General features: G+C 48.0%; 1 protein-coding gene across 1 annotated transcript in view; it reads right to left on the reverse strand.

Moving 5' to 3' along the window:
- Positions 1–14952, reverse strand: part of PTPRT (protein tyrosine phosphatase, receptor type T) — a 762820-nt gene that overhangs the window by 252264 nt on the left and 495604 nt on the right. Inside the window, exons 9-10 of the mRNA XM_012803799.1 lie at positions 3543–3744; positions 2117–2219 (exon numbers count right to left, since the gene is read on the reverse strand). Coding sequence (XP_012659253.1) covers positions 2117–2219; positions 3543–3744 — 305 coding nt within the window. The remainder of the gene's footprint in view (positions 1–2116; positions 2220–3542; positions 3745–14952) is intronic.

Below are 14952 nucleotides of genomic sequence, written 5' to 3' on the forward strand. Positions count from 1 at the left end.
TAGAGTCGCCCTGATCCTTGGCTCCCTGCTGATTGCCACTTCTCACTCTAACTGCTGCGGGGTACTTTCATCCCCTTCTCCCTCCCCACAATTTACGGTAGTCCCAGGATGCATGAGCTTTTTAAACAGATAGGCAAACCAAGAGCACAGAGGCTCAGAGGGAAAGTGTCAGGGCTTCTGTTTGCGGGAACTGGAGACATTTTCCTGCGTAATCTGATTTGGGGCTGCTCAGAGGACCCCTTTGCTGGGGGCGAAGGAGGGTGGTCTCTGGGATCAGGCAGGCCTGGGTGCAGGTCTTCCTGGCTCTGAGTATTTCCATGTTTTCTTCAGCCACTGAGACATAGTTACTGTTTACACTTTGCAGATAAGGAGAAGTGAGTCTCCGGGAGAGAGATTAAGCATTTTGTCTGAGGCCACAGCAGGATTTCAATCTCAGTCTGCTGCCACCAAACTCACGGTTTTTCCCCCTGGTTCCACGCACAGCCAGAGAACTAGGGAGCTGAACTAAAGCCACATCCACAGGAAAGCTGCACAGTGGCAGGTGAGCTGGACCTTTTGCTGATAGTTTTATAGGCCCGGATACATGGGTCCACTATAAAAATTTCACAGACTCTGGGTCGGATCTGGACTGAGTTCTGGGTTACCTGTGAACTTGCTGTGTAACCGTGGGCTAACTGCTTCCCCGCTCTGGGCAGTGCTTTTGCTACCTTGGAACTTTTCTCAGATTTTAAAAGTGTTGCTATATGAGAGAGGAATGAATGGAGAAGTGGGTGTGGCCAGAAGACAATGCAGCATTTGACACTGGGGGCCCTGAATTCAACTCAGCTTCCCTACTCACTATCCACGAGCTCTTGGACATTTCTATGCCTCAGTTTCTTCATTTTCAACCACTCCTGCTGCGAGGCCTGAAGATTCACCTGACTTGGGGGGAAGCACTGTCTAAAGTCTTCAGACTAGACAGGAACTTCTAAATCGGTAGTGGTTGGTTCTATCTGCTCCACTGCCTAGGATTTCTGGGTGATGTTGGATACAGGTTATGAAACAGACCCAGACGATCTCAAAAGCCTCCCTGTGGGCTGGTGTCCCAGCCTCCAGTGACACAAACACTGATGCTGGACCGGGCTTCTCAAGCCCACCCCTTTCTCATCCCATTATCTCCGCATATGCCTGTATGTTAAGCAAACAGCTGGTCGTGGTGGCTTCTGGTTATAGCAGGCTGTTTCTCTCCTCTGCGCCTTTGCTCAGACTGGACCCTCTCACAACTTTGGGGAAATCTCAGACATCATTTAAGACACAGCTCAGTGTCACTTCCTCCGGGGATTCTCTCCTCTGAGCTCTCCTAACCCCCCAGGCACGTCCCCACGAGGACGCACGGTGCTACCGTTGGGTTTTTGTCTTTCTGTCTCCTCATCGACAGTCTGGCTTTCTTTAGGCCTCTGTTGGTCTGTTCACAGGTAGCTCATTGCCATACTCCAAGCACTTAGACGGTGCCTGAGATGGGATGGATACTTAATGAAAACGTCTGTGGAATGAGTGAATCGTTTTTTACCCCCTGGGCCCTGCCTCGCTCCTGGCACAGAAGGTGCTGAGTGCACGTTTATCCAGCCAATTTGAAAGTGGTCCCACCCAGTGCTCTGCTTTATTTCAAGGGACTGGAGTCCTGCTTTCTGCAGTTCTGCACAAAACCGGTTCTCAACAAAATCAACTTCCCTGGCCTTGTGCAACATGTGGCTTGTGGAAAAGAGCAGGCCACACTCCTGGTCCCAGGAACTTGCCACTTAGCCACTAAGACGCTTTTGTACTTTGGGCACCACTATGCTCCTGAGATCTTGCTGGAAGACTGTATTCTAGGTCCCCACCCCACTAGCTAATTTACCATGTGAATTCCACAAAGTCCTCTCCCAGACCACCGCTGTCATCATGTTCCCTCTGAACATGCCACTGTTTGGTATAATAGCAGGATCCTGGCTTAGAGGCCAGAATCTTTATATGGTCCTTAAGACACTGATCCCAGGAAGCCTTGCCCATGGGCACAGCTCATCGCATGATTCCCCTGGAGGTGTGTGTGGCGCCAAGAAGGGAAACTGCAAATCTCCAGGTGAAGGACCCTCCTCACCTGACGGGGGCTCCCCGGGACTGAGCGGGCTTCAGCATCACTGTGATGGTCGTGTCTGTTTCATTCAGTGGGGTGTCCGTGTCGTACTCAGGCATCGACGGAGCTGGGCAGGGAACAGAGAGAACAAGTGAGCTGAGCACAGGTCCCAACCCCCCACTCACCACTCCCCTGGTGCCACCCTTAAAGATGAAGGTGACTAGAGGGAGGAAGTCTGGGAAAGAGTTTGGATGAGAAGCCTCCCAGGCTTTCTGCAAAGGAGGCTCTGACTCCCTCCCTGCCCATGGTAGGCTCCTCCGAGGAGAGGAAGGAGGCCAGGGAAGTGGGGGTAATCACACAGCCAATCTCCCATATCAATCACATGAATCAACAGATCCATGCAGGGATTAAATGTAGAACAAAGGTACTAAAGCCAAGTCAGCCCTCTCAAGCACATTTAAGGTGCAAATTAAAGTAATGATAAACCAGTTCCCCTCCACCATATTTTTTTTTTATGAGACCTCCTTCCCCCATACCCAGCTGATAGGAGGGCAACTAAATCTCATCCTTTGGGAAGGTCATTTAGCCATTTGTATCAAGAGCTTTTACAACCCACATCCCTTTTAATTCAGTTTTTCAATTTCTAAATTTAATCCCAAAGTTATATTCTGAACCAACAAATTAAACTGTATTTTGTAACATATTTATTGAAGCGTTATTTTATAAAAACATGGAAGCACCAAATATATCCAACCACAGAGGAATGTTTAATTAAATTACGTCCATCCACTTGACAGAACATTATAATGAAAGCAATGGAGCACCATGGGAAATGCTTATGGGATGAGGATAAGTGGAAACATTAAGCTACAAAAAGAATTTTTTTTTTTTTTGCAACAGCATGTGCAAAATACATATGTATGCAAACCAGCATTGCATAGATATTCTGAAAAATTATAGTTGTAAAAAGGGTTTGAGATCTTTGTGCTTTGATGCTGTCTCATGGTGGAGGGAGGCCTGCCTGGTGATGGCCGTCTGCCATCTTGCCAGTCATTCATTCATTCATCCATTCATTCACTCATCCATCCATTTATCAGACACTTCAGAAGAGTCTGTGCTGTGTCTTGCTCTGGCAAAAAAAGTAAAGTTCTTAAAAATAAATTTAGAAACTAATTTGTATGCTATATACACACACACATACTATTTCATGCAACCCTGTGGTCAAATTATTTGGTGACTTGCCACCTCGTTAATGTTTTTTACACTTTAGGAAGTTTGTCATTTAGGTTTTCTCCATGACATTACAAGGGTAACCCCCTAGGGACAGTGTTGTCCAAACTACTCCAATACCACATGGGGACAGTTGGCTCTGACTCTTCAAGGAAAGACAGAAAGGGGTTGGGGGGGAGTGGAACAACCTTTTTTCCTTTTCTCTTTCTAAAAGAGATACCTGAAATTTTGGTGGCGATCCGGGTGGTGACAGGGGGCCCAAAGCCCTTTGCCGTGCTGGCCTTGATGGTGAAGGAGTAGGTGGTACCTGGGTACAGACCCACGAACAGGTGGTGGGTTTCATTCCGCAGCTTGAACACTTTCCCCCTTTGGGTGGAGAGGTCAGCGCTGGGGTCCAGTGAGCCAACGGCCTTGTAGTTGATCTGCAAAAAAACAAATAAATTCCCCACTTAGGAAGCTGGATGGAGCACTCATAGGAGTGGAGGCAAGGAGAGGGCCTGTGAGTTTGGACAGTGAGTTCTGCTAAGCTGCCTGTTTCCATGCCCTTTACAGATCGTCCCAGCCTCCAAATACTCCGCTGCTGACACGCGAGAGCAGCACCATCCACTAAAACCAGTATGTGAGCCACATACGTAATTTTAAATTTTCTGGTCGCCGCGTGAAAAGAAGTAAAAAGGAAAGTGAAATTAATTTTAATAATGTATCTTGAACCCGGTATATCAAGAATATTTCAATCTGTAACCAGATTCAATTGAATCATAAAAAATTCAAAGTGGTGGCTTGTTTTCTGTTATTCATAGTAAGCCTTAGAAATCTGGTGTGTTGTTGACTCTCAGAGCCCATCTTCACATGGACTAGCCACTCTTCAGAAGTACAGTGGCCTCAGGTGGCTGGTGGCCACCCCACTGGACAGCATAGGTATCTGGTAGAATTATCCTTATCTGAGGGCTGGGTAAAAACGCAGATCATGGGTCCTACGTGCCACATGCTTTTCATAACCTTGGTTGTCTTTCTCGAAACCTTGGGGGCATTGGGGCAGTTATTTTCAGTTTTTGATGGGAAAACTGAGGTTCATCTGGAACCATTCTCCACTGAATGAGCACTTTCCCAACTAACCATGGTGATAGTTTATTTACAGTGTTTTCCAGTCCACTGCAGACTGGTAATAAGTCAAAGATCACGTTCCCACACAACTTATCCTGTGAGTCTGGCAATAACCAACTGGTCTGTACTCCGTGGAACGAATTGTGTCCACTGTTCACTGATCATGTGCTTGGATGTCATGGCAATGTCGAGGTACTTTAAAGTTCTGAACTGCCTACTCTCAAAAATTTCTGCACTTACCCTGCCATGAAAATAACTAGTCCTTAGTAGCCTGGCATTGGCTGTGTGGATCTCACTTTGAGTGTCACATCTCTAAACACAGTTCTTAAGTGGCAAACACGGGGTCAGGGAGGGGGGTTGTTTGTCTTCTATAGTTTTTATCATTAAAACTGTTTCATTAAAGAGAGTCCTTATCCAACAAAAGCAATCGATGTAACCTGGTTCTTTGTACCCTCCATGAATCCAACAATTAAAAAACAAAACAAAACACCTGTTTCATTAAAGGGCTAGGCATGGTGGCTCCTGCCTGTAATCCCAAGACATTTTACCCAGGGCAACACAGTGAGACTCTATCTCAACCACCCCCTACCCCCTGCGCCAAAAAAAACCCCACCTGTTTTATTAAAGTATAATATACATATAGAAGAATACAGCTTGATGAATTTTGGGGAATTGGACACAGTCCTAATCAGGAACCAAACTCTTACCAGGCCTGAGACTTACCCCCCATGCTTCCTTCCAATCCCACCTGCCTAATGCCAACAGGGGTCACTTCTGGCTTCTAGCAGCGTAGACTAATGCTGCCTGTTCTCGCATTTTATAGAAATGAAGTGCCACGGTGTGTGCTCTTTTGCGTCTGTCTTCTTTCTCTCAGCATGGTGTCTAGGATGGTCATCTGTGTTGGCCTGGATAGCTGCAAATCATGCATTCTCGTGTGTCTTCAATAATCTATCACCGACATTGGACTAAGTCCGTGTCTGTCTTACTCAGAAGCCTGTGTTCTTCATTCTAAACCACATTGCCTGACCCGGAGACACAGAGCACTGGTTGAAGAATCCATTTGTCTGCTTATTTGGCCCTTCCCACCATTCCCACAGTGTCCCTGTATTGTAGCCTTTGCTCTGTGTCCCACTGGAGGCTCCCAGATGAATTACAAGCCAGGCCCCCACCTCCAGTGGCCTCCTTTATCGAGAGAGGTAAGCCAGGTATACAGACGGCTGACATCACCGTATCTTTAGTCAAGAATGGCTCACATTCACAGGATGGCCAAACCCAGGCAGAAAAGGGACCACACGAACTTCCCTTCAGAACTAAGCAATTTTCTTTTTCTGGCAGTGTCAGTTGATGTTTTGGAGACGTATTTGTATTAAGCAGTAGAGGTGTTAACAGTTGATGCCACAGCCTCCAAGAGAGAGGCCAGATTTTGCCTGAAGCAGAGTGAGCCCAGGAAGAGAAACGCAGGGAGCTGAAGGCTTTGGCCTTTTATGCAACCAGACCGTAAGCATGTGCATCCACGACGCAGGTGGCCGCCAGCTTCAGGTTGCTCTGCTGGACCTGTCCCCAGCATTTGCTCAGGTCACCTCTGTCACCCGAGCCCTTCTCAGAGGCAGGCACTGCAAGCATCTGCCTCTCTCTGCCTGAGGACTTTCTCCATGGGTGCTTGCTGGGCGCTGGATAATTAACACCCCCAGCTACTGATGGGAGTCGATACACAAATTCCCCGGGCCCCACTGGTGGCCCTGCCTCAGCCCTGACGGGTTTCCAAAGATCACTGGCCTGAAATTGCAATGATCACTGGCCACTGTCCCTTCTCTTCCCCACTTCCTGCTCCTTTCCTGGTGTTTAACTTCTCAGCAAACTGGTCATATCCAAATCCTTGTCTCAGGGTCTGCTTCTGAGAATTGCCAAACTCAGATAACGTGCTCAGGGATGCATCTCAGAAGAGCGCCAATCTAATACCTGAGGAACAATACGGAGTCAGAGGAAAGAGCATCCCAGGCTGGGAGCAGAGGGGACTGCCAGGGCTAAGCCCACGGGACTCCGTAGTAGCCAGCAACAGGGGCAAGGGCAGCTTTTAGTGTGCGGTTGGACTCTGCTTTCCCTGCTGGCAAAAAAGGGGAGCTGTTCCGAGGGTTCTGCCCATGGCAAGTAACCCTAGCATCCCAGTGGAGAGGACATGCCCTTACATTCTTTCAAAATTCTGTCCCTGTCCCCCTGCCTGGGTTGGTAGCAACTACATTGATATACAGATACTGGGAGGTAAAACTCATGCCTTATTTACTAGCCAATTCTTTTCCTGCGCTCCAAATTCAATCCAAAAGCAACTTAATTTCCACCGAGCTGTCAATATAATATACCGCGCTCCCCTGCTCTCCTAACCTTTCCTGGTATTACAGGGGCCTCACTTACTTGTAATGAAACACTATGAATAAATCAATGTATGTTAATATAGCATGTCTTCAATTTTTTATGAAGGGCTTCACCAAATCTAATTCCCACTGCTTTGTCAGAAACAGTCTTTGAAAAATTTAACTTGCAAGTTTTACGAAGTTAGTCGGGGGGAGGGGCTGGGGGGGATCAGGCTGGGGAGGGAAAGAAGAAAGGTGAGAAAAATGGAATGGGGTGGCGCCGTGGTCGTCAACGCATAATGAAATATGAATCTGCGTTTGTAAGTGGCGAGAAGGGGAGATTTGTTAGAATAGCAAACATAAAGTAAAGGGTTAGTGGAAGGAAGGGTGTCGAGCCGCACATGAAGCCTGGGCTCTGGGGATGACCTCTGGCTGCAGTCAAGTTCTCCGGGGTGCCCCCCTTCTCCTCGGGTTGCTGACAGCGGGATTTTGAGCCAGAAACCAGAGCGAGCCCTTCATAATAAAAACCCAATCACGTCACAAGAACAATGGTTTCGGGATGAAGACTGCATCCTTAACCTGTGGTCTTAATGAGCTTCCAGCATAGACAGTCCTTCCCTGCCCTCCATCCTGCACCCCGAGCCTTATTTCAGGATCTGAAAAGAGCCACGGACCTTTTTGCCATAGCGTCTTTGCACCAGCTGTTCTGCGAGCCTGGGACAGCTTTTCCTTCCCCTGTCTCCTCTATGCCTAATTATGGCTCCTCATCCTTAGACCTCACTTAATATGACCCTTTGTATGGGCTCCTGCTCTCATTCCCATGTGACTTCTATATTATGTTCCTCGAGTCACATAATTCTCTTTTGAGCTACTGACTTTACATGCAACCATATCATTATTTCATTCAGGAGCCCCTTTTCCACTAGGCCAGAGGTTGAACAAGATACAGCCTGCAGGTCAAATTCCACCCACCAGCTGTTTTTGTCACCAAAGTTTTACTGGCACTCAGACATATCATTCATTCATATACGACCTATGGCTGCTCTCACACGTAAAAGACACAGCCTAAAATGCTGACTCTCTGCCCCTTTATAGAAAATGTTTACTGACCCCTATGTTTGACTTTAAGCTCCAAGAAGGCAAGAATCTTATCTGGTGTTTGCTCTATTTTATCTCCTTTCATGTATAAATGAGTGATCAAATTAGCTGTGTGGTTTGAGTAATCTGTTTAACCTCTCTGAGCCTCCAGTTCTCCAAGGCCTGATACCAATTTTGGTTTTGGTTTTCATGTATGTTGCAGGGTGACACCCAGCTTCTTTAAGGGGACAGGCCCTTTGTTCAGGAGTAAGGCTCCAGCAAGTCCACCGGTGGCGTTAGCTTCTACAACAAGGCTCCAGTGGCAAGGGAACAGGTGGCTCTTCTGCCTGGGCTGCAGGGAGAGGGCAAGAGGTTGGGGACAAGGGAAGGAAACAATTCCCCTCAAATATCTCTGCCATAAAGGGCTCGTCTGTCTCCTGAACATGCTCGGGTTGACTGTGTCGTGCTCCAGACCCTGGGCTAGGTATGGGGTAGAAATGCACCAGCTTCACTTGCTGAGAGGTAGATGACAAGATTCCAGGTTAGAGGATGAGGTGGTACCTGGGGGCTAAGGAAGAGATGAGATAAAGCAAGAGTGAGTGAGAGATGTGCCCAGGACTCAGGAACAAGTGATTGGATGATACAATCGTAACAAAAATCACCATTCCAGAACGCCCACGCTGTGCCCGGCACTGGCAGGTGGTGGTGATGGGGCTCCCATTAAAAAATTCTCATTTAATCTTCAAAAATGGTATGGATTTTTTTCTGGTTATTCCCATTCCTCAGATGAGGAAACCGAGGCCAAGACAGGTGACACAGTGAAAGTGTACGGTGGAGGAAGGGCAACAGCTGGGAGTGCCCTCTGGGCAGCGTACTGGGAGGACAAGTGGTGGGGCCCCAGGACATCAAGTGTTCTCTGCTGGCACCAATTCACCACGGCCCCATCTCTCAGCTGGCGTGTAGATGTCAGTGCCATGTGTGGTAAGGAACACAGGTGCAGGGAGGCCTAGGAGGACCAGAAGGTTGTTCCAAGAGACCACTCCCAAAGGAATGACCCCAAATTGAAAAAACTCACTATGATTTTACCAATTGTACCAATTGTACTAACTGAGTACAATTTCATACTGATACACACGTCGGGTTAAAAACATGAGGTTCACATATGCACCATGATCAGAGGCAAGCTGGCATTAAGCTAATGATTAAGTGGAATTTTATTAAATATTAATAACATAGCACCGTCGCTGGTGGCTGGTAGTAGCATAAACTGAGTCAAAACCTACCTGCCCACAGCTTGATGCTGCAGAAGCATTCCCCGTAGCTTAGCCCCCTCCCCTCTTGCTACTACATTTGTGTCTGTACCCTAAACATTTGTTAAAGGGCCAGCGCCCTACATTATCAGTCCCATTTTCTCCTGACTCTCTCCAGTGGCTTCCCGCTCATCGTCCAGCAGCCTCAACATAGCAGAATCTTAAGGGCACGACAGGTAAAATAGGTTAACACAGTCAGTTCACCAACTAAGGTGTTCAGTTTTTTTTCTTTAAGCTCAACACAACTGGTTAACACATTAATATTTTTCTTCCATTTTGCAGTCTATCGTAAGTGTCTACAGGCATGGTCGTTGCCATCTTGGTGGCCTCAGAGGCAACTGGTACAAAAGGAGACCAGCTCAAGGTAGGTTCCTCTTGTCAGAAACTGTAGTGTTGGCTCTTTGATTTGCAGACAATTTAATAATGCGACACAAACCTATTTCTTTTGTAATCCACAGGTGTTTGCAATGCAAGTGCCAGCGACTTGTTGGCCAGGGTGCCCTTGTTTTTTGTTTGTTTGTTTTTTCTAGAAACCCTAGGGCTCTAATCACAACAGGGAAACCCTAGGGCTCTAACAACAACAGAGATACCCTAGGGCTCTAATAACAACAGGGAAACCCTAGGGCTCTAATAACAACAGGAAAGTGATTATGACTGATGCTCATGCTGCTGTTCCTGGTGTTTCTAAGACTGTGGAGCCAGCACAAGGGTGAGGACCTGTTGCTTATGTGCACAAGAAGCTACTGCTTGGCTTCTATTGAAATTTGCTCATTCTCTCCATCCACAAATACTCACCCATCACCAACTTTGTTCTAGACTCTGTGCTGGGCTCCGGGGAGGGGAGCCATAGCTCTTGACTTTGTGGCCAAACACAGGAGGTGATGGATATTATAGGCAGCCAAGTGTGCTGGGAACACAGTGGTGGAAGTAAGTGGTTTTGCCAGAGAATTTGTGAGAGCTTTGGGCTAACCCAGTGTCCCGAGACCTGGCAGAGCACAGAGTGCTCAGGGACCTCCTAAAAAATTCCAGTGCCTGGGCTCCACCCCAGACCAATTAGATGCAGCTCTCTGGATACAGGGGCCTGGGCATTGATACGTTTTTAAAGCTACCCAAGGCAGCTGTAACTGAGAATGGTGGACCTGGGACTTAGAGAATAGAGGGGATTAGGCAGAAGAATTGTGAGTTGTGGCATTCACCAAGGAAAAAGGTCCTCAAGCAGTCGGCTGGAGGGAGCCAGAAGTCACTGCCGGAGGGCCACAGTGACAGCTGCTGCAGGCAGGGCGTTGATGAATGGTAACATTGGCGGGAGAAACAATATTTGCAGAGCCCCAAAGTATCTGCCACCAAATTCACAAGTCACTTTTGTGGTTTTACTGGAAGACCAGAAGTTCTTTGATTTACTTCCCTTCAGGAGGCAGAACCTAATTCTTCTCTCTGGGAGCAGGGGCTGGACCTGGTGATTCAGTTTGAATGGATGGAGTATGGAAAGCAAAAACAGAATAGCTTTAAAGGAAAGAAAGCTGGAAAACACCATCTCAATCAAACGACAAAGGTCAGCTTCTCCAGTACAAGTCAGGGAGAAATCACGTGGCCCCTAACAGGATGTCGTAAACAGGAAACTTTCCTTCTGGGGCTTTCTTCCCCATACCTTTAATTTACTAATGAGAAAACATCAGGAACATTCAGATTGAGGGCTGAACAGTAGTCCTTGGAAAGCGTTCAGGCCAGAGAAAGGTAAGGAAATTCCAAGAAAAGGCTCGCTGGCTGGGGGGCAAAAAGACAGGACAGCTAATGCTACATGAGAACCTGGAAGAGCTTAAAAAGGACCTCTGGAAAAACCAGGGAGATCTGAGAAAGTCTCAAGTTTAGTTGATACCTGTGGTGACGCCCTGGTGGGAATTCTTAGTTTTGATCAATATACCCCAGTTATATAGGATGTTAACATTAGGGGAAGTCGTCTGAAGGTTATAAAACTCTGTACTTTTTTGTGCAGCTCCTTGGTACAATTATTTCAAAATAGTTTAAAAAGCAGCAAGTGGCATGCTTGGCACCTGTGAGAGATTTTTGTGGCTGCAGAATAGAATCCACAACACATATTCGTGGAGTTCTGGGGGCGTTTTCAGAAATGTACAGTTCAGTGAAGGGAGCAGGTGGGACCCACAGGAATGAGGGGGGAAAGCACAGTAAGATTCCTGCTCTGAAGGACAGGAAGGTACCTCTTGGGGGCCTGTAATACAGAAAGCTGATTGAGTCTCTGGGGCCGGAAGCCTTCCCTTTAGGGAATGAAGGGGTTAACCAGGTGAGGTGGGTGGGCAAAGAGTGGGAGGAAGTGATAGGAGAGAGTGTAGAGTGAAGGAAGAGAAGGGAAGATCACTGCTGGCCTAAGGGGTGCTTTGTGCAAAGTAGAAAAAGATGTCTGTCCTCCCCGCTATACTTCAGTGGGCTGATGGTGCCTTTCTTAACGCCTCGTCATATCCTTTTTGCCAAACACAGCCAAGAGCTTAAGAGATTTCATCCCATGGTGGTGTGTCTTTGGAGTGTACAAACTGTGTAACATCCATGGCATCCTTGCTGGGTCAGGATGCCATGGATGCCAATAATCTCATGAAGGTCATGGCACCTTCATGAGATTATTCAGGTGCATAGATTTGATCCTGAGGGTAACACAGAGCCACTTAAAGGAGAGGGTAGGAGACCGAGGGAGACACCTAGTCATGCCTGTGTTTTAGAATGAGTGGTCTGCAGATAAGACAGCATCAAGTATCACCTGGAACTTGTTAGGGATACAGACTCCTCACCCATCCCGGACCTGCTGATCGGAATGTCTGGGGCTGAGGGCCAGAACACCATTTCACAAGCACTCCAGGTGATCCTCACACATGTGGAATTTGGAGAGGCACATTCTCAACCGAGGAGATGAAGGATTAATAGGGGCCCCTCGGAAGGTCAGGCTCTCATCCAGATGACAGATGAGAAAGAAAGCCGCTTTAGACCAGAAGCAGGGAGGATGGGGAACAGGCGAATGGAGTGACTGAGAGCTGTCGAGTCCTGGATGGGGAAAAATGAGGTGCCCGGAAATGTAGGGATAAGATTACGCCAACACAGGGCAGCAGACCTGACGAGGGAGGAGTCTCCTAAGGCTGAAAACCACCGGGGAAGACCCACGAGTGTCCGTATCAGCCTCATCCTCCTCATGCTGCTGACACGCGGGAAGGCAAGAAGTGTGGGTCTCAGCCTAGGGGCAGGGAGGACCAGAGGGTTTTAGTCTGTGTTGAAACCCAGATCCACCAGTTACCATGCGCTGAGTGACCAAGGCTCTATTCTGCAACCTCTTCAGCCAAAGTGCTGCGTTGGCAAGCAAATGGAGCAGCAAAGTCGACACTGCCTGGCAGGCTTCTCTGGTTCCCAGAGCTGAGCTCCAGGCTCAGACGCCCCTCCTGGGGGCCTGGCTGTCTGTGCCAGGGCCAGCCTGGACTACACTCCTTCCCCAGTGCCACCAGCATAGGGACTCATCCCATGGTTGGTGGCCACGGCAGCCCTAAAGGAAGCTTCCTCTAGTCTGGTCACCCCAGATCAAAGAGGTGTTCCAGAAGGGGAAGTCAGCTTATTCGCCCAACATGGCTTTTGCTGATTTCTAATCAATATCCTATTCTCTGATTTCAGCCGGTTTCCTGTGGACTCTGGGATCAAACCCGAGGAACAAACAAGCTCAGAATCCGGCATGCCTGGCGTCCTTACTGTTCACCTTCCAGCAACCCAAACGGCAAGGTTGGCTAGTGGGTGATAACGAGGAGATGTTTTTCATTGTTGTTAGAGTCTCGCTCTGCTGCCCAGGCTAGACTGCCTTGGTGCCCTCACAGCTCACTGCAGTGAGCCTCAAACTCTTGAGCTCAAGTGATCCTCCTGCCCCAGCCTCCTAAGTAGCTGTGCACCACCATGACTGGATAATTTTTCTATATTTAGGAGCGATGAGGTCTCACTCTTGCTCAGGCTGGTCTCAAATTCCTGAGTTCAAATAATTTTCCACACTCGGCCTCCCAGAGTTGCTAGCATGATAGGCATGAGCCCCCACACCTGGCTAAGAACAACATTTTTGTGATTACCAGGCAGCCTGCTCGCCTCTCCTGAACCCTGGCCTCTGCTCAGCTCCCAGACAGACTTTGGGTGGGTTCCTTTCAGAAGCTGCTTCCTCTCCCAGCACCTCAGGCCCCTCTAATCCTCTAATGCTTAGCACTGGTCTACTTCCCGATTTCATTGCTTCCCCTCCCCTGCCCCACATGGGAAGGATATTCTGAGTTTCACTCTTCCCAACTGCTCTAAATTTCAAAGAGTGCAGCCAGAGTCCCACCATGGAGCCACCATCAACTCAGATGGCTCTAAGCTCTTTTTTCCTAAACTATCATAATGCAGCTTAATCGTGTGATGCTTAAACCCCCTTTCCGCTTTTAATCTCATGTCAGAGTGTCCTGGGTGCTATGATTTTGTTATTTTTCACAGAAACCTTCTTGCTTAATGAGTCTGTCCAGCAATATCCCCAGTGGTTTTTCGTCTGCCCGGCAATACTTGGGTTTGTGAGCGTCAGCTGCCTGCCTTCCAACTTCTCACTCAGCCCATGTTTGTTCTGCTAAATTTAACCTGGTTAAGTTGCTAAGTTGCACGACCAATTCCTCTCCAGTTGGCTTTGGGCATGGAGTTGGGAGAAGTTTAATAATCCTAGGACCCTGCTCATTGGAACCCTTTCAGCCATATCCAGCCGTTCTAGCAGAAAACGGCCTGGAAAAAAAATAAAAATCCTTCATTAAGGGCAAAGTCTGGATTTTATTTATTTATTGCAATAATTGCCAAGCACCCAGCTTGGCATAGAGAGGAGGCATTAAAGTTTACTGAATAAATGAGGATTAAGAATGAAAATGTAACAAATCCTGAATGTGCTACAACTGGGATTTGCAATGAGGTCATTCTGGTGATGAAGTCCAGCACCGCCCACCCCATCCTTCCATCTTGCCTTTGCCCATTTTGTGAACATTCCCGTGCGAACAGTTTCTGAGGGGAGGGATTAATTTGGGGGAGGCTTTGCAGTGGGTCTGTCTGTGCCTCCCCCCCACCCAACCCGGGAGGGCCTTGGTTCTCTTCCCTGGCAGCTGGGTCCACACCTGCCTGGCACGTAATTGGTGCTCAAAAATGATGTATTTCATAATGAATGAGGCCCCAGCTAGTGAAGCTTTTGTTATTGAGTATGAGTTTCCAAATCTTTATAAATAATCTTTGGAGTATTTTTCCCATTTTTGGTGGTTTTTTAAAAATAGCCGCAGATCCTCTCTCATTCCTCTTATCAAAAGGCGAGTTATGTCCCCCTCTTTTCCAATCTTAGAGGACTCGAAGCCCCTTTGACCGATGGAATGTGAAGGAAGTGAGGTTTCGTGACATCTAAGACAAGGTTGTAAAAGGCAAAGCAGCTCCTGACTTGACAGGAGAACTCGTGTCTGCAGCACGGAAGGTGTTCCATGGGAAGTCCAGCTCCCTGGGGCTGCCGTGGGGAGAGCGCACAGGAGACAGGGGGCCGAGTGCAGCCGGATATTCCCCTGTGTGAACGTTTTGCCCGTCCCCAGCCCAGTTACCTAGGCGACAGACTGCTGAGTCGGGTGGGGAAGGGTACAGCTGATTCCAGTTCTCAACTATCTGGTCACTTCTGGCCATTTGAATCTCCTCACTTGAGACCCTCTTAGACATCGTAGAGATGAAACAAACATCCCCACTGTGCCCTCTCAAATTCCTGACCCACAAGCATGAT

Source organism: Otolemur garnettii, unplaced genomic scaffold (assembly GCF_000181295.1).
Source record: "Otolemur garnettii isolate 467f Iridium unplaced genomic scaffold, OtoGar3 scaffold00023, whole genome shotgun sequence".
NCBI lineage: Eukaryota > Metazoa > Chordata > Mammalia > Primates > Galagidae > Otolemur > Otolemur garnettii.